The sequence below is a fragment of the Rhinichthys klamathensis genome, unplaced genomic scaffold (assembly GCF_029890125.1).
Source record: "Rhinichthys klamathensis goyatoka isolate OS25496 unplaced genomic scaffold, OSU_Roscu_1.1 h1tg000595l_1, whole genome shotgun sequence".
Lineage (NCBI taxonomy): Eukaryota > Metazoa > Chordata > Actinopteri > Cypriniformes > Leuciscidae > Rhinichthys > Rhinichthys klamathensis.
The window spans coordinates 2,009,827-2,030,000 of record NW_026607051.1 but is presented as its reverse complement, the minus strand read 5'-3'; the positions used below and the strand labels follow the sequence as shown (position 1 = coordinate 2,030,000).

At 39.9% G+C, this 20,174-nt stretch overlaps 1 protein-coding gene across 1 annotated transcript in view; it reads left to right on the top strand.

Moving 5' to 3' along the window:
- The window catches only part of LOC130075656 (RNA-directed DNA polymerase from mobile element jockey), a 107,366-nt gene extending 93,666 nt beyond the window's left edge, over positions 1 to 13,700 (top strand). The window contains exons 2-3 of the mRNA XM_056240399.1: positions 9,376 to 9,514; positions 10,250 to 13,700. Coding sequence (XP_056096374.1) covers positions 9,376 to 9,514; positions 10,250 to 13,292 — 3,182 coding nt within the window. The 3' untranslated portion in view covers positions 13,293 to 13,700. The remainder of the gene's footprint in view (positions 1 to 9,375; positions 9,515 to 10,249) is intronic.
- Positions 13,701 to 20,174: the final 6,474 nt, after the last annotated feature.

Here is a 20,174-nt window from a genome sequence, read left to right as displayed (position 1 = left end):
GATCACATGGATGTGACTATTGTGAGTCAAAGTTATAGCGCCACCAACTGGCAGCAGGAAGTGTGTCACTTTCAAAATGCTTTTAAATCACCCTCTTATTTTTACCCGATTTGCTTCAAACTTCATGTGCATAATGTAGACACACGCCAGATGTAGACCTGTGAAAGGATTATTGATATCTTAGATACTGTTGCCATGGCAATGCATCAAACATTAATATTCCTTTTTTTAAGCTTTTTCATGCTTTTTTATGCTTTCGGGCACTTTTGGGGTTCTTAACGTGCTCGAAAACTCTTGAAACTTTGCACACGGGACAAAACCCGCGGCCATCAGGGCCAGGCTGAAGCTGGTACCCGGGCGTGGCAGGGGGGCTCGACAGCGCCCCCTTGAACGGGTCAGACAATTTGGTCCATATATCCAACACGCTTTACCCTATTTGCTTCAAACTTGATGTGTATAATGTAGACACAAGCCAGATGTAGACCTGTGAAAGGATTGTTGATATCTTAGATGCTGTTGCCGTGACAACGCATCAAACTTTAATATTCTTTTTGGATACTTTTGAGATTCTTAGCGCACTTTTGGGGCCCTTAACATGCTCAAAAACTCTTGAAACTTTGCACACGGGTCAGAAACCGCGGCCATCAGGGCCGGGCTGAAGCTGGTACCCGGGCGTGGCAGGGGGGCTCGACAGCGCCCCCTGGAATGGGGTCCGAAAACTTGGTCCATAAATCAAACAGGCTTTACCCGATTTGCTTCAAACTTGATGTGTATAATGTAGACACACGCTAGATTTAGACCTGTGAAAGGATTGTTGATATCTTAGATGCTGTTGCCGTGACAACGCATCAAACTTTAATATTCTTTTTGGATACTTTTGAGACTCTCAGCGCACTTTAGGGGCCATTAACGTGCTCAAAAACTCTTGAAACTTTGCACACGGGTCAGAACCCGTGGCCATCAGGGCCGGGCTGAAGCTGGTACCCGGGCGTGGCAGGGGGGCTCGACAGTGCCCCCTGGAACGGGGTCCGAAAACTTGGTCCATAAATCAAACACGCTTGAATGTAATAATATGAAACTCGGTACACATATAGATCTCATCGATTCATATATCCTTTGTACTTTTACTTTTTACCCCAGCCCAACAGGAAGTCGGCTATTATGGTTTGTTTGGAAGCGTATGCCCCTGGAATTCGATATACTCCTCCTAGAGAATTCAACCAATCGCCACGAAACTCGGTCAGCATGAAGTCAAGACATTGAGGATGAAAAGTTGCCAGGGGATTTTTGATATCTCGAACGGTTTGGCCGTGGCGAGGAAACGAATTTATGGCGAATAAAGGAAACAGGAAGTGTGTTATAACTTCTGCATACATTAACTGATCTTGATGAAACTTCAGCAGTGTGTTCGCTGTAAGAGTCCGATCACATGGATGTGACTATTGTGAGTCAAAGTTATAGTGCCACCAACTGGCAGCAGGAAGTGTGTCACTTCCTAAAGGCTTTGAAATCACCCTCTTATTTTTACCCAATTTGCTTCAAACTTTATGTGTATAATGTAGACACACGGCAGATGTAGACCTGAGAAAGGATTATTGATATCTTAGATACTGTTGCCGTGGCAACGCATCAAACTTTATTATTCTTTGTTGATGCTTTTGAGACTCTTAACATACTTGAAATTGCATGAAACCCGACAGACACATCACATTTATTAGACAGTAGACATGTGCAGAGTTTCAGAAACGGGCATGGTGAGAGCAATTAGAGAATAATGTTTAAGTTTAAAAACAGCCAGAATGGTTGTTTAGTCAAAACATTTTTTTTTCCAAATCATACATAGTGTTATACTGCCCTCTTGTGTTCAAAATCAGGTAAAAAGCGAAAGTAAAATAAGGACGTCTGCACAATTCATTAATAATGGTGCAGAGTAGAGTGAGCTTTTTCAATTAATTCCTATGGAAGTAGGAATGAACTAAACAACGTTCGCTCTGTTCTGCTCGTCCCTCACCGTGGGCGCGCAGAGTTATGAATGCCCGTGCAGCCGTGAGCATTTTAGTTTCATTTTAAAATTAGCGCCATTTCGGGGGACGTATTACTTTAATTTATTTAACAAAAACACAATGTTGTGTTTTATTGCGAGTGTACACAAATATAAGTAAACACTTTGACGTTTGAATGATGTCCTGTATGAAGAAAATGACGGAGTATGTTTCACTGTTCAATCGCGCTGAGCCACCCAGACCCCCACACACACACTGACACACACACACACACACACACACACACACAAACACACACACACACACACACACAATAATAAAACATTCAACCTAACATATACAAATTACACTGCTATGTTGAAATAGTCAGTAGTACAATTTGTATCATTCACAGTAAGCACCGCTCCACTGTGATTTTTCCAAGCACATTTTTGCACAAGTGAAGAGGATGATTTTTTCCGTCGATATTGGAACGTGAGTGAAGTACAAAGCCTGTAATAAAGAATAGTTTAGCATCCAAATACATCGCAAATGTTGCAACATTTAGATTCTAAAGAGAGATTTACGTGAGCCTAACACCACTTACTTTTACTTTTGTTTTAAATTATTTCGTTTTGGCTTTATTATAGTTATTTTTTTATTCGTGTTCTGTTCTGAATATCATTAAATTTAAAGGATTTGTTGTGGAATATTTTGAGTGTATAATCAAATAACACTAAACCGTCACTAGGTGTCGCCAGGCGACCGTCTTAATGAGCGGGTCATTGATTCATTCGTTCAAACGATTCGTTTGAACGACTGAGTCATTCATGAATGAGACAGATGTTTATGGATTGGTCATTGAATCTTTGAGTCAACCAATTTGTTCAAAATGCTGAATCATTCAGTAATGAGAAAACACGTTGCTGTGAGATGCAATGGTTCTGCTGTGATCTTTGTTTAACTATTTTCGCTGCTGAAACAGAAGAACAGTCAATATTGCATCTAAAATGTAAGTGACTTGACACGTGTGTGTGTGTGTGTGTGTGTGTGTGCGTGTGAGTGCGTGCGTGCGTGCGTGTGTGTGTGTGTGTGTGTGTGTGTGTGTGCAATCAATCCCAGGTAAGAGGCATGAATAATGAGAATTGGACTTCTAGGAGTGAGGTTAATATTCCGGAGACGGTTCCCTCGGATTGTGAAAAGGAGGCGGCGCGGGAGTGGCCAGGCATTGCGCTACTTCTATTTCAAAGTTTAAAACAATGCTAATATCATTTTTTTGAACGATTTCATTACAAATGTTTATTTTATATATTTATAAAATATTATAAAATATAATAACTATGTTTTGTCCTATTAACAAAAGACAGGCAATGTACTATTAACAAATGTTAATAGTTTTTTAAAAGTTAAAATGATACTTTATGCATTTGTTTTGTGTCAGATGATTAACAATATAAATTAAACAAAGCTTAAAACAAACAAAATAATAAAACGAAAACAAAGCTTGAACATTTTATTTAATTGAAAAGCCTTTTTGAAATAAAATGTGTTTTTTTCCCTCTGAAATAGCAAAAGCATCGCACACTTAGCTGTACCTGCTCTAAATAAATAATAGTATTTAAATAAAAATACAAAATCGAAATAAATAAATTATATAAAACAAAATCAAATCAAAGAAAATAAATCTTATTAAAGTTATGCAGGCACACATTTAACAATAATTTTCAAGTGACAAATAAAATCAATCAAAATTCCTTACACATGGAGTTAATCCTGACGATTCCTGAGGCGCCTTTCCTCATGACACTCGCTTTTTTTTTCGAAGATATATTTTCTTTGGTTTGATTTTGTTTTTGTAATAATTTATTTTATTTAGTTCGATTTTGTATTTTTATTGAATTACTATTTTTTATTTAGAGCAGGTACAGCTAGTGTGTGATGCTTTTGCTATTTCAGAGGAAAACAATAATTTTATTTAATTAATAATTTTTGTTTCAGTCCACCATATAATTATGTTGTGTTTGATCTATGGAAAAAAGTTAGTTGTGAAATGGTTGAATATTAACAAAAGTTAATAGTTTTTTACATGTTAGAATAATACGATATATATATATATAAACAAGCCGGTGGCACCGCCACCCCGGTGCCTTTAGGGTTACTGTGCATGACGGGCAATATCGTAACTCCGCTTTGACCTTTGAGAAGATGTGTGCTATAGAGCTTGCATTGGTGTGGGCTCTGCAAAAGTGTGTGTGTGTGTGTGAGGCGTGATTGAACAATGTAGACATATATATATATATATATAAAGGCACCGGGGTGGCGGTGCCACCGGCTTGTTTATATATATATATATATATATATATATATATATATATATATGAATATAGCTGCGAGCAGCGATGAAGGGCCAAAGCCGGCGGCACCGCCACTCCGGTGCCTTTAGGTAACTAAAGGCACCGGGGTTGCGGTGCCACCGGCTTGGGCCCGTAATCGCTGCTCGCAGCTATATTCATATATATATATATATATATATATATATATATATATATATATAAACAAGCCGGTGGCACCGCCACCCCGGTGCCTTTATATATATATATATTTAGGGCCCAAGCCTTGAAAAGGCGAAGGCCCTATTGTTTTCCTTAGGATTATTATTATTAGGGCCCAAGCCTTGAAAAGGCGAAGGCCCTATTGTTTTCCTTAGGATTATTATTATTATTATTATTTTTACGACTATTCGGGCACTTTTGGGGGCCTTAACGTGCTCAAAAACTCTTGAAACTTTGCACACATGTCAGAACCCGCGGCCATCAGAGCCGGGCTGAAGCTGGTACCCGGGCGTGGCAGGGGGGCTCGACAGCGCCCCCTGGAACGGGCTCCGAAAACTTGGTCCATAAATCAAACACGCTTGCATGGAATAATATGAAACTCGGTACACTTATAGATCTCATCGGTTCATATATACTTCATGCTCTGATTTTTTACCCCAGCCCGACAGGATGTCTGCTATTTAGGGTTGTTTGGAAAACCCATGCTCAGGAATTCGAAATACTCCTCCTAGAGAATTCAAACACACGGCACGAAACTCGGTCAGCATGAAGTCAAGACACTGAGGATGAAAAATTGCCAGGGGATTTTTGATATCTCGAACGCTTTGGCCGTGGCGAGGAAACGAATTTATGGCGAGAAACAAGAAACAGGAAGTGTGTTATAACTTCTGCATACATTGACTGATCTCGATGAAACTTCAGCAGTCTGTTCGCTGTAAGAGACCGATCACATGGATGTGACTATTGTGAGTCAAAGTTATAGCGCCACCAACTGGCAGCAGGAAGTGTGTCACTTTCAAAATGCTTTGAAATCACCCTCTTATTTTTACCGGATTTGCTTCAAACTTTATGTGTATAATGTAGACACTCGCCAGATGTAGACCTGTGAAAGGATTATTGATGTCTTAGATACTGTTGCCATGGCAACGCATCAAACTTTAATATTCTTTTTGGATGCTTTTGAGACTCTTAGCATGCCTGAAATTGCTTAAAATTGCATGAAACTCGACAGACAGATCACATTTATTAGCTAGTAGACACGTGCAAAGTTTCAGAAACGGGCGTGGTGAGGGGCTCAGTAGCGCCACCTTTAGTCAAAAATGGGGTATTAGTTTTACCTACAGTAACAAAAATCGGTATGTATATTCGTCTCCTCGAGCCGGACAACTTTCTAATTGACAGTCATTAGCTCCGAACAACACAAAGTCAGATATTTTGGTTTGAATGTGATTTTCAGGAGAATTTTCTCCCTCCCTCTCCCTCTGTCTCTGTGTGTGGGGGGTTTGGGGAATTTGACTATTATTTTAATGGTGTTCAAGGTTTCAGGGGCTTTTGGGGCCCTTAACGTGCTTGAAAACTCTTGAAACTTTGCACACAGGTCAGAGCCCACGGCCATCAGGGCCGGGCTGAAGCTGGTACCCGGGCGTGGCAGGGGGGCTCAACAGCGCCCCCTTGAATGGGGTCCCCAAAACTTGGTCCATAGATCAAACACGCTTGCATGAATTAATATGAAACTCAGTACACTTATAGATCTCATCGGACCGAACAACTTACCCTCGGTCAAGTTTTACGCCAGCCCAACAGGAAGTCGGCTATTATGGGTTGTTTGGAGAACGCTTGCTCAGGAATTTGAAGTACTTCTCCTAGAGATTGCATCCGTTTACTGCCAAACTCGGTCAGCTTGAGGTCAACACATTGAAGATGCTAAATTGCGGACGGATTTTTGATATCTCGAACGGTTTGGCCGTGGCGAGGAAACGAATTTATGGCGAGAAAAGAGAAACACGAAGTGTTATAACTTCTGCATACATTAACTGATCTTGATGAAATTTCAGCAGTGTGTTCGTGGTAAGAGGCCAATCAGATGGATGTAACTATTGTGAGTCAAAGTTATAGCGCCACCAACTGGCAGCAGGAAGTGTGTCACTTTCAAAATGCTTTTGACAAAAGTGGGGGGGTTAGTTTTATCTACAGTAACAAAACTCGATATGTATATTGTACTCTTCGAGCCGGACAACTTTCTAATTTACCGTAATTAGCTCAGACCAAGAGGAAGTCAGATATTTTGGTTTGAATGTGGATTTCAGATTCTGAGTTTTTAGCTACTCCTCCTAAGTAGTTTATTTTATTCACGCCAAACTTTTTCAACATGATGAAAATACATTGAAGATGCTAAATTGTGAACGGATATTGAATATCTCAAACGGTTTTGCTATGGTCGAGGGATTCAAGTAATGTCAAAAAAAGAATCAGGGCATGTCTCATATCTTTCTAAAATGTAATTATACACCATTTATTTTTATATAAACTTATACAAATATTAGAACTAAACCCATTTTATTCATTTTTTTCAATTTAAGAATGATTTTTAAGTTTAAAAACAGCCAGAATGGTTGTTTAGTCAAAAATAATAATAATCCAAATCATATATAGTGCTATACTGCCCTCTTGTGTTCAAAATCAGGTAGGCCTATTGAATTTATATATATTTATATATTAGGGATGTTACTATGGGAATAATCTCCCAGCGGTTAATCAACGTGTGATTGTGTAAACCAATTGTGTAAACCTCCCGCTGGGGGGTTTAAAAACACTAACTTGAAAGCGAAAGTATAACATGGACGTCCGCACGGACATTGATAATGGTGACGCTCGCAGAGTGCTCGAATGAATTCCTATGGAAGTAGAAATTAACTAAACGTTCGCTCTGTTCTCCTCGCTCGTCGCCATGGACGCGCACCGTTATGAATGCCAGTGCAGCCGCATACTTTTTAAGTGTCACTAAAATTAGTGCAATTTCGGGGACCGATTGCTTGAATTGTGAGTTCAATTGTCTATTATTTTTCACGGAAAACACAACAATAAAAGAGTACAATGACAGATTCGCTTAAATAGGCGCTTTTACATAAAATAGCCTATTCCGTCATCATCTTTTCAGTCAGCTCTTCACTCTCGTGATTAATGAAATTTGACTCCTGTTGCTGATCTTTGCTGCAACTTTCGTTCAGCTCACAATTTAGTAAGCAAACACGTTTCAAATGTGTTTTTATTTTATTTTTGTGTATGTGTGTATATGTATGTATATATATAGATAAAGCTTATGTTTCAAATATGAGTTAATTAACAATCGTTGGAAAGAATTATATTTTTAAACATTACACTAAACCGTCATTAGGTGTCGCCAGGCGACCGTCTTAATGAGCGAGTCATTGATTCATTCGTTCGAACGACTGAGTCATTCATGAATGAGACAGATGTTTATGGATTGATTGGTCATTGAATCTTTGAGTCAACCGATTCGTTCAAAATGCTGAATCATTCAGTAATGAGAACGCGTTGCTGTGAGATGCTCGATGGTTCTGCTGTGATCTTTGTTTAACTATTTTCGCTGCTGAAACAGAAAAAAAAGTCAATATTGCATCTAAAATGTAAGTGATTTGACTTGTGTGTGTGTGTGTGTGTGTGTGTGTATGATTGTGTCTGTTACAGTGATTGTTTAACCCTTGTTAAAGTTTAGGCCTTGTCTTTTTGGATATATATCTTTTTATATTAATCATTTTAACCTACTAGTCTCTATTTTCATGCTACTAGTACTTATTTTTAGATACTAGTATCTATTCCATTAAGTACTGGTACTTATTCATTAGCGACTAGTGCTTATTCTTTAGTACTAGTGCCTATTCTTTAGATACTAGTGCTTATTCTTTAGATATTCTTTTGAATACGTATTAGTAGCTAATGAATAAGTACTGGTATCTATTTAATAGGTACTAGTATCTAATGACTTAGTACTAGTATTTATTGAATAAATACTAGTATCTATTAATAGGTACTAGTATCTAAAAGGTCATTTTCTCTTTCTCTCTCTCTGAGCCAATATGGCAAGCCGTTTTAACATTTAATCATTTTAACCTACTAGTCTCTATTTTCATGCTACTAGTACTCATTTTTTAGATACTAGTATCTATTCCATTAAGTACTAGTACTTATTCATTAGCGACTAGTGCTTATTCTGTTTAGAATATTCAAAGTGCTTATTAAATTTTTTTGCTTATTTATATTTTCAGAGCAGAAAATCCGATTTTTCTGCTTATTCAATATTGCATCTAAAAATGTAAGTGACTTGACGTGTGTGTGTGTGTGTGTGTGTGTGAGAGAGAGAGATGTGTCTGTTACAGTGACAAGAGTTTAACCCTTTAAGGCCTTGTCTTTTTGGATATATATTTTTTTTATTAAAAAAAATGTGCATACAACCCATATATTTTAAATGTATTGTTTGCTTTAAATTAAATTAAGATTGTATGTTTGGTAATTGAACCTAAATAAATTTTAAATTAATGTGCTATATTTCAGATCAATATATTTGTTTTCCTTCATTTTAATCAAGTTGGTAGGGCAACTTGAAGGTCCGACGTATGGAAATAATCTGACATGTTTCAGGGCTAAACTTAGGGCAGACGCTTACTCCGTTGCTCCGGCGAATTACTTCATTAATCCTTGTTTTATTGCTTTACCAGGCATTTATAAGCAAGCACTTTTTATTTTTATATCATGTGAACTTATCCACGAAACTATTCCTTATAAAAAACAATTAGATTGCTTTGATATCGCTACTTATATCCAACCTTTCGATTCTCGGCTACTAGCCTTTAGCCCGCTAACATTTCACGCGTGGCCTCGGCCGTCTAATATTACATCCTTTCACTGAAAGGACACGAGTTATATTTGACATTGCAGTCCTAAATTAGTACTGATAGTTGTAGTATCACTGCTAATTTACAGCTCATTTGTTATAATGGCGAACATATCGGATGCGTGTCTAACTTTACCTCTGAGTGCAGGTGAGGACACTTTCGAGCTATTCTCGGTGAATCTGGAGCTGGAATCCGTGGAGAAACAGATCCGTGGTCTGCTGGAAAAGCAAGCCGAGCTGTTGGATCGGCGATCAGCACTTGAAGCAGCACGCGCCGATGCTCACAAGTTAGTGGTTAGTAACTCTTTAACTCCGAGTTCGTCTACTCCGTGTGTTTCTCTGTCCAGAAGGACGCGATCATCTCGGGCTTCATTTACTCCGGCACCGACACAACACAATGGACCATGGATCACGCAGCGGAAGACGCGAGCCAGGACCAGAGCTACTCCTCCGCCCCTCCCGGTCTTCGAGATCTCCACTCGGAACCGCTTCTCCCCTCTTCGCGAGTCGAAACGCGACGACGCCGTGATCATCGGCACGTCCATGGTCCGCCATGTCCGTGCTACCTCAGGTAAAGGTAAGGTGCGCTCTCACTGCTTTCCTGGTGCTCGTGTTCTTGATATCGCTGCACAGGTTCCCGAAATCCTGACCGGGGACGAGCGCGTCGGAGCTGTGGTGCTGCATGCGGGAGGGAGCGACGTCAGGCTGCGGCAGACGGAGGTTCTGAAGAAGGACTACATGAGCCTGATCGAGACCGTACGCAACACAGCGCCTGAGGCAACGATCATCGTGTCTGGACCGCTTCCCACGTACCGACTAGGACAAGAAAGGTTCAGTAGACTATTTGCACTAAATGAATGGTTAATGTCACTGTGTAATGAACAGAAACTGCTCTTTGTAAATAATTGGAATCTGTTTTGGGAGCGACCCAGGCTGTACCGTGCTGATGGCCTGCACCCCAGCAGAGCCGGAGCGGCTGTTCTGTCGGATAATATCTCCAAGACGTTACGCACCAGATGACTAATAAGTCAAAATCCAAATCACAGTCTTTGCTGTCCAAACTTAATTGATATACGTAGTGAAGAACATTATATAGAAACTGTGTCTATTCCTCGTTTAGTGAAGCCAAACAATAAATCTAGTGCAGGATCTAGCAAAAATCTTATTGTAATTAAACCAGAAAATCTAAATATCAGTGAACAAAAAGAATTTCTAAAGCTAGGTCTTCTAAACATTAGATCGCTCACACCTAAAGCGGTTATTGTAAATGAAATGGTCACAGATAATAATTTCGATATACTTTGCCTTACTGAAACCTGGCTTAAACCAAATGAGTATTTCGGTCTAAATGAGTCTACTCCGCCAAGATACTGTTATAAGCATGAGCCCCGTCTGACTGGTCGTGGCGGCGGTGTTGCAACAATCTATAAAGATATTCTTAATATTTCTCAGAAAACAGGTCACAGATTTAATTCGTTTGAAGTACTTATGCTAAATGTTACGCTCTTAGATGTAAGAAAGAAATCCATATTATCTCTAGCCTTGGCTACTGTATATAGACCTCCAGGGCCATATGCTGAATTTCTAAAAGAGTTTGCAGACTTTCTCTCGGATCTATTGGTTAATGTCGATAAAGCAATAATTGTTGGAGATTTTAACATACACGTAGACAACAAAAATGATGCCTTAGGGGCTGCGTTTACAGATTTATTAAACTCCTTTGGGGTCAAGCAAAACGTCCGTGGTCCCACTCATCGTCTAAATCATACACTAGATTTAATTATATCATATGGAACCAATCCAACTGATATAGATATTATACCGCAAAGTGATGATGTCACTGATCATTACATGGTAACGTGCATAATACGTACTGCTGAAATATGTCATGTTGCGCCACGTTATAGACCAGGCAGAACAATCCTTCCAACCACTATAGATAGATTCTCAAATAGCTTACCTGATCTATCTCAGCTGCTCAGTGAACCCAAACAAACAGATGAACTAGAGGAAATGACTAGCAGTTTGAGCACCATTTTCACTAGTACATTAGATATTGTTGCACCAATTAGATTAAAAAAGGTTAAAGAGAAAACTAAAGCACCATGGTACAACAGTGTTACGCATGATATCAAGAGAGAAACTCGTAACCTAGAGCGTAAATGGAAACAAACTAATTTAGAGGTCTTTAGAATCGCGTGGAAAGACAGTATGTCACGTTATAAAAAGGCTCTAAAAACAGCCAGGGCTGAGCACCTCCGCAAACTAATAGAAAATAACCAAAATAATCCAAGGTTCTTATTTAACACCGTGGCTAGACTAACAAATAAACAGACATCACCAGAGCAAAATATACCGTTACAGTTTAGTAGTAATGATTTTATGAATTATTTCAATGAGAAAATAGAAAGCATTCGAAACACAATTATAAATGTACAATCCTCTATGGTCTCTTATGATTCAGCCTCAATTATCGTCCCTCAAGAACAACTACACCGCTTTGCAACGATAGGACAGGAAGAGCTAAATAAACTTATTATTGCATCTAAACCAACAACATGCTCATTAGATCCAATACCCACTAAACTACTGAAAGAAGTGTTACCTGTAGTGGAAGAGCCTCTTCTTAATATTATTAACTCGTCTTTATTCTTAGGTCATGTTCCAAGAATATTCAAGTTGGCAGTAATAAAACCTCTCATTAAGAAACCGCAACTAGATCCAAATAACCTAGCAAATTACAGACCCATTTCAAATCTTCCATTTATGTCCAAAATACTAGAAAAAGTTGTATCCGCTCAACTGTGCTCTTTTTTGCAAGAAAATGATATCTATGAAAAATTCCAGTCAGGATTCAGACCGCATCATAGTACAGAAACTGCGCTAGTTAAAATTACAAATGATCTACTCTTAGCTTCTGACCAAGGCTGTATCTCAATACTAGTCCTACTTGATCTTAGCGCCGCGTTCGACACTATAGATCATAAAATACTCTTGGATCGACTACAAAACTACACTGGTGTTCAGGGACAGGCATTAAGCTGGTTTAGATCGTACTTATCTGACCGTTATCATTTTGTCTCTTTACACGGGGGAAAATCAAAGTTAACGTCAGTAGACTACGGAGTACCGCAAGGATCGGTGCTAGGCCCTCTGCTATTCTCAATATATATGCTGCCACTTGGTAATATTATAAGAAAACATGGAATTAATTTCCACTGTTATGCTGACGACACTCAATTATATATTTCATCACGACCAGATGAAAACATTACCTCATCTAAATTGACAGAATGTCTCAAAGATATAAAATGCTGGATGACGCGTAATTTCCTGCTATTAAATTCAGATAAAACGGAGGTATTACTTATTGGTCCAAAAAACTACACACAAAACCTCTTACAATACGACTTTAATATAGAAGGATGCCCTGTTACTTTTTCCACTACAGTAAAAGACCTGGGTGTTATACTAGACCGCAACTTGTCTTTCGAAAATCATATTTCATCTGTTACAAGAACAGCCTTTTTCCACCTTAGAAACATTGCTAAATTACGTAACATGCTATCTGTTTCTGATGCAGAAAAGTTAGTTCATGCATTCATGACCTCGAGACTAGATTACTGTAATGCTTTATTAGCTGGTTGTCCTGCATCCTCAATAAACAAGCTACAGTTAGTGCAAAATGCAGCCGCTAGAGTTCTTACTAGATCAAGAAAATATGATCATATAACACCGATTTTATCATCTCTGCACTGGTTACCTATTAAGTTCCGTATCAATTACAAAGTACTACTACTGACCTATAAAGCCCTTAATGGTTTAGCTCCTATGTACTTAACGGACCTTCTTTCGCCCTACAATCCACCGCGTTCTCTAAGATCACTAAATTCAAGGCTTCTGGTCATTCCTAGGATATCGAAGTCCACGAAAGGAGGGAGGGCATTCTCGCATTTAGCTCCAAAACTCTGGAATAGCCTTCCCGATACGGTCCGATGCTCTGACTCGCTGACACAGTTTAAAACTAGACTAAAGACGTGTCTCTTTAGTCAAGCATTCACATAATGCTTACCTTTTAGTCCTCTGCTATGCCATACGGAACCGTTTGCCACTGAAACTGCTTAACGCACCAGTGGGGCTCGACAGCCTTATAGACAAACGGGTCGGTCCGTATGGTTGCGGTTGGGTTGCGGAGAGTTTGGGTTGCGGAGAGTTGTGAGATTATGGTTTTCTAACACCTACTCCCGTGTAATGGAAATCATTATGAACATCAGCTATGCTAATTATTTCCCATCTGCCTTTCTGCTGTTATCTCGGGACGCTTGTCCCGAGAAAAATGGCGTTCGTAGGCTCCAGTTTGGTATCCTGCCTCTCACGGGGATTTCGGATGCCTCAACGCCTGTGATGAGAAGACCAACGCCTGTGAAGAGACGACTCAACGCCTGCGAAGAGACGACTCAACGCCGGCGATATGTTATCCCCTAAATATTACATGATTAACTAAATGTATTTTTTCCAGGTACTCTCTGATATGCACTTACTGTAAAGCTTCTTTAAAACCCTATGATTGTTAGCCAGAGGAGAACTGGCCCCTGACTAGCCTGGGTTCTCCCAAGGTTTTTTTCTCCATCCAATCTGATGGAGTTTTGGTTCCTTGCCACTGTCGCCTTGCTTTTGGCTTGCTTAGTTGGGGATATTTAATATTCAACAATATTATTGAACTGTGTTGTACTACTTTCATGTTATCACTGTGAAGCTGCTTTGATGCAATCTGTATTGTGAAAAGCGCTATATAAATAAATGTGACTTGACTTGACTTGACTTAATCAACACTAACTTTATTCTCATCTGAATTATAAAGAATTTATTTCTGTATAAAATAAAAAATCCCGAATAATCCAGACCAACCAGAGCGCACTATTTCTACAACATCATCAGTGCTGAAGCGAAACTACCAGAGCCGTTCGGCAGATAGCAAGCAGATATTTTGTGTCACGTCGTGCACAATAACCCTAAAGGCACCAGGGTGGCGGTGCCACCGGCTTTATATATATATATATATATATAAATATAGCTGCGAGCAGCGATGAAGGGCCCAAGCCGGCGGCACCGCCACCCTGGTGCCTTTAGGTAACTAAAGGCACCGGGGTTGCGGTGCCACCGGCTTGGGCCCGTAATCGCTGCTCGCAGCTATATTTATTATTATTTTTACGACTATTCGGGCACTTTTGGGGCCCTTAACGTGCTCAAAAACTCTTGAAACTTTGCACACATGTCAGAACCCGCGGCCATCAGAGCCGGGCTGAAGCTGGTACCCGGGCGTGGCAGGGGGGCTCGACAGCGCCCCCTGGAACGGGCTCCGAAAACTTGGTCCATAAATCAAACACGCTTGCATGGAATAATATGAAACTCGGTACACTTATAGATCTCATCGGTTCATATATACTTCATGCTCTGATTTTTTACCCCAGCCCGACAGGATGTCTGCTATTTAGGGTTGTTTGGAAAACCCATGCTCAGGAATTCGAAATACTCCTCCTAGAGAATTCAAACACACGGCACGAAACTCGGTCAGCATGAAGTCAAGACACTGAGGATGAAAAATTGCCAGGGGATTTTTGATATCTCGAACGCTTTGGCCGTGGCGAGGAAACGAATTTATGGCGAGAAACAAGAAACAGGAAGTGTGTTATAACTTCTGCATACATTGACTGATCTCGATGAAACTTCAGCAGTCTGTTCGCTGTAAGAGACCGATCACATGGATGTGACTATTGTGAGTCAAAGTTATAGCGCCACCAACTGGCAGCAGGAAGTGTGTCACTTTCAAAATGCTTTGAAATCACCCTCTTATTTTTACCCGATTTGCTTCAAACTTTATGTGTATAATGTAGACACTCGCCAGATGTAGACCTGTGAAAGGATTATTGATGTCTTAGATACTGTTGCCATGGCAACGCATCAAACTTTAATATTCTTTTTGGATGCTTTTGAGACTCTTAGCATGCCTGAAATTGCTTAAAATTGCATGAAACTCGACAGACAGATCACATTTATTAGCTAGTAGACACGTGCAAAGTTTCAGAAACGGGCGTGGTGAGGGGCTCAGTAGCGCCACTTTTAGTCAAAAATGGGGTATTAGTTTTACCTACAGTAACAAAAATCGGTATGTATATTCGTCTCCTCGAGCCGGACAACTTTCTAATTGACAGTCATTAGCTCCGAACAACACAAAGTCAGATATTTTGGTTTGAATGTGATTTTCAGGAGAATTTTCTCCCTCCCTCTCCCTCTGTCTCTGTGTGTGGGGGGTTTGGGGAATTTGACTATTATTTTAATGGTGTTCAAGGTTTCAGGGGCTTTTGGGGCCCTTAACGTGCTTGAAAACTCTTGAAACTTTGCACACAGGTCAGAGCCCACGGCCATCAGGGCCGGGCTGAAGCTGGTACCCGGGCGTGGCAGGGGGGCTCAACAGCGCCCCCTTGAATGGGGTCCCCAAAACTTGGTCCATAGATCAAACACGCTTGCATGAATTAATATGAAACTCAGTACACTTATAGATCTCATCGGACCGAACAACTTACCCTCGGTCAAGTTTTACGCCAGCCCAACAGGAAGTCGGCTATTATGGGTTGTTTGGAGAACGCTTGCTCAGGAATTTGAAGTACTTCTCCTAGAGATTGCATCCGTTTACTGCCAAACTCGGTCAGCTTGAGGTCAACACATTGAAGATGCTAAATTGTGGACGGATTTTTGATATCTCGAACGGTTTGGCCGTGGCGAGGAAACGAATTTATGGCGAGAAAAGAGAAACACGAAGTGTTATAACTTCTGCATACATTAACTGATCTTGATGAAATTTCAGCAGTGTGTTCGTGGTAAGAGGCCAATCAGATGGATGTAACTATTGTGAGTCAAAGTTATAGCGCCACCAACTGGCAGCAGGAAGTGTGTCACTTTCAAAATGCTTTTGACAAAAGTGGGGGGGTTAGTTTTATCTACAGTAACAAAACTCGATATGTATATTGTACTCTTCGAGCCGGACAACTTTCTAATTTACCGTAATTAGCTCAGACCAAGAGGAAGTCAGATATTTTGGTTTGAATGTGGATTTCAGATTCTGAGTTTTTAGCTACTCCTCCTAAGTAGTTTATTTTATTCACGCCAAACTTTTTCAACATGATGAAAATACATTGAAGATGCTAAATTGTGAACGGATATTGAATATCTCAAACGGTTTTGCTATGGTCGAGGGATTCAAGTAATGTCAAAAAAAGAATCAGGGCATGTCTCATATCTTTCTAAAATGTAATTATACACCATTTATTTTTATATAAACTTATACAAATATTAGAACTAAACCCATTTTATTCATTTTTTTCAATTTAAGAATTATTTTTAAGTTTAAAAACAGCCAGAATGGTTGTTTAGTCAAAAATAATAATAATCCAAATCATATATAGTGCTATACTGCCCTCTTGTGTTCAAAATCAGGTAGGCCTATTGAATTTATATATATTTATATATTAGGGATGTTACTATGGGAATAATCTCCCAGCGGTTAATCAACGTGTGATTGTGTAAACCAATTGTGTAAACCTCCCGCTGGGGGGTTTAAAAACACTAACTTGAAAGCGAAAGTATAATATGGACGTCCGCACGGACATTGATAATGGTGACGCTCGCAGAGCGCTCGAATGAATTCCTATGGAAGTAGAAATTAACTAAACGTTCGCTCTGTTCTGCTCGCTCGTCGCCATGGACGCGCACCGTTATGAATGCCAGTGCAGCCGCATACTTTTTAAGTGTCACTAAAATTAGTGCAATTTCGGGGACCGATTGCTTGAATTGTGAGTTCAATAGTCTACTATTTTTCACGGAAAACACAACAATAAAAGAGTACAATGACAGATTCGCTTAAATAGGCGCTTTTACATAAAATAGCCTATTCCGTCATCATCTTTTCAGTCAGCTCTTCACTCTCGTGATTAATGAAATTTGACTCCTGTTGCTGATCTTTGCTGCAACTTTCGTTCAGCTCACAATTTAGTAAGCAAACACGTTTCAAATGTGTTTTTATTTTATTTTTGTGTATGTGTGTATATGTATGTATATATATAGATAAAGCTTATGTTTCAAATATGAGTTAATTAACAATCGTTGGAAAGAATTATATTTTTAAACATTACACTAAACCGTCATTAGGTGTTGCCAGGCGACCGTCTTAATGAGCGAGTCATTGATTCATTCGTTCGAACGACTGAGTCATTCATGAATGAGACAGATGTTTATGGATTGATTGGTCATTGAATCTTTGAGTCAACCGATTCGTTCAAAATGCTGAATCATTCAGTAATGAGAACGCGATGCTGTGAGATGTGTGATGGTTCTGCTGTGATCTTTGTTTAACTATTTTCGCTGCTGAAACAGAAAAAAAGTCAATATTGCATCTAAAATGTAAGTGATTTGACTTGTGTGTGTGTGTGTGTGTGTGTGTGTGTGTATGATTGTGTCTGTTACAGTGATTGTTTAACCCTTGTTAAAGTTTAGGCCTTGTCTTTTTGGATATATATCTTTTTATATAAAAAAATAGGCATACAACCCATATATTTTAAATGTATTGTTTGCTTTAAATTACATTAAGATTTGTATGTTTGGTAATTGAACCTGAATGAATTTTAAATGAATGTGCTATATTTCAGAGTTTTCCTTAAAATTTGAACTAACACTAACTTTATTCTCATCTGAATGATAGATTATTTATTTCTGTATAAAATAAAAAAGAGATTTTGGTTGGGTGACAGTTGTAGTTTACAGTTTGACAAAAGCACAATGTTGTGTTTTATTGCGATTGTTCACAAATATAAGTAAACACTTTACAGTTTGAATAATGTCCTGTATGAACAAAAGGACGGAGTATGTTTTTATGTCTACATTGTTCAATCACGTTTCACACACACACACACACACACACACACACACACACACACACACACACACACACACACACACACACACACACACACACACACACACACACACACACACACACACACACACACACACACACAACTTTTTTTCTAATCAGATCAGGCAAGTAACATTCTGTCTTGGCACAATTGATTTAACTTTCATAACTTACTTATTTCATGTGTCCATTAAGTCCATGAGACCGTAGGGTGTCTCATTTTTCATTTTAGGTTTCAGAAGGTTGCTCACGCATATGATATGTGCCCTCAATGCACACTTTTGCAGAGCCCACACCAATGCAAGCTCTACAGCACACATCTTCTCAACAGTCAAAGCGGGGTTAAGTTATTACCCGTCATGCACAGTAACCCTTAAGGCACCAGGGTGGCGGTGCCACCGGCTTGTTTATATATATATATATATATATATATATAAATATAGCTGCGAGCAGCGATGAAGGGCCAAAGCCGGCGGCACCGCCACTCCGGTGCCTTTAGGTTACTAAAGGCACCGGGGTTGCGGTGCCACCGGCTTGGGCCCGTAATCGCTGCTCGCAGCTATATTTATTATTATTTTACTACCTTTTGGGCACTTTTGGGGCCCTTAACGTGCTCAAAAACTCTTGAAACTTTGCACACGGGTCAGAACCCGCGGCCATCAGGGCCGGGCTGAAGCTGGTACCCGGGCGTGGCAGGGGGGCTCGACAGCGCCCCCTGGAACGCGGTCCGAAAACTTGGTCCATAAATCAAACACGCTTGCATGGAATAATATGAAACTCGGTACACTTATAGATCTCATCGGTTCATATATACTTCATGCTCTGATTTTTTACCCCAGCCCGACAGGATGTCGGCTATTTAGGGTTGTTTGGAAAACCCATGCTCAGGAATTCGAAATACTCCTCCTAGAGAATTCAAACACACGGCACGAAACTCGGTCAGCATGAAGTCAAGACACTGAGGATGAAAAATTGCCAGGGGATTTTTGATATCTCGAACGGTTTGGCCGTGGCGAGGAAACGAATTTATGGCGAGAAACAAGAAACAGGAAGTGTGTTATAACTTCTGCATACATTAACTGATCTCGATGAAACTTCAGCAGTGTGTTCGTGGTAAGAGGCCGATCACATGGATGTGACTATTGTGAGTCAAAGTTATAGCGCCACCAACTGGCAGCAGGAAGTGTGTCACTTTCAAAATGCTTTGAAATCACCCTCTTATTTTTACCCGATTTGCTTCAAACTTCATCTGTATAATGTAAAAACACGGCAGATGTAGACCTGTGAAAGGATTGTTTAATATCTAAGATAATGTTGCCATGGCAACGCATCAAACTTTAATATTCTTTTTTGATGCTTTTGTGACTCTTAGCATGCTTGAAATTGCATGAAACTCGACAGACACATCTCATTTATTAGCTAGTAGACACGTGCAAAGTTTCAGAAACGGGCGTGGTGAGGGGCTCAGTAGCGCCACCTTTTGTCAAAAATGGGGTATTAGTTTTACCTACAGTAACAAAAATCGGTAGGAATATTCGTCTCCTCGAGCCGGACAACTTTCTAATTGACAGTCATTAGCTCCGAACAACACAAAGTCAGATATTTTGGTTTGAATGTGATTTTCAGGAGAATTTTCTCCCTCTGTCTCTGTGTGTGGGGGGGTTGGGGAATTTGACTATTATTTTAATGGTGTTCAAGGTTTCAGGGGCTTTTGGGGCCCTTAACTTGCTTGAAAACTCTTGAAACTTTGCACACAGGTCAGCGCCCACAGCCATCAGGCCCGGGCTGAAGCTGGTACCCGGGCGTGGCAGGGGGGCTCAACAGCGCCCCCTTGAACGGGGTCCCCAAAACTTGGTCCATAGATCAAACACGCTTGCATGAATTAATCTGAAACTCAATACACATATAGATCTCATCGGGCCGAACAACTTACCCTCGGTCAAGTTTTACGCCAGCCCAACAGGAAGTCGGCTATTATG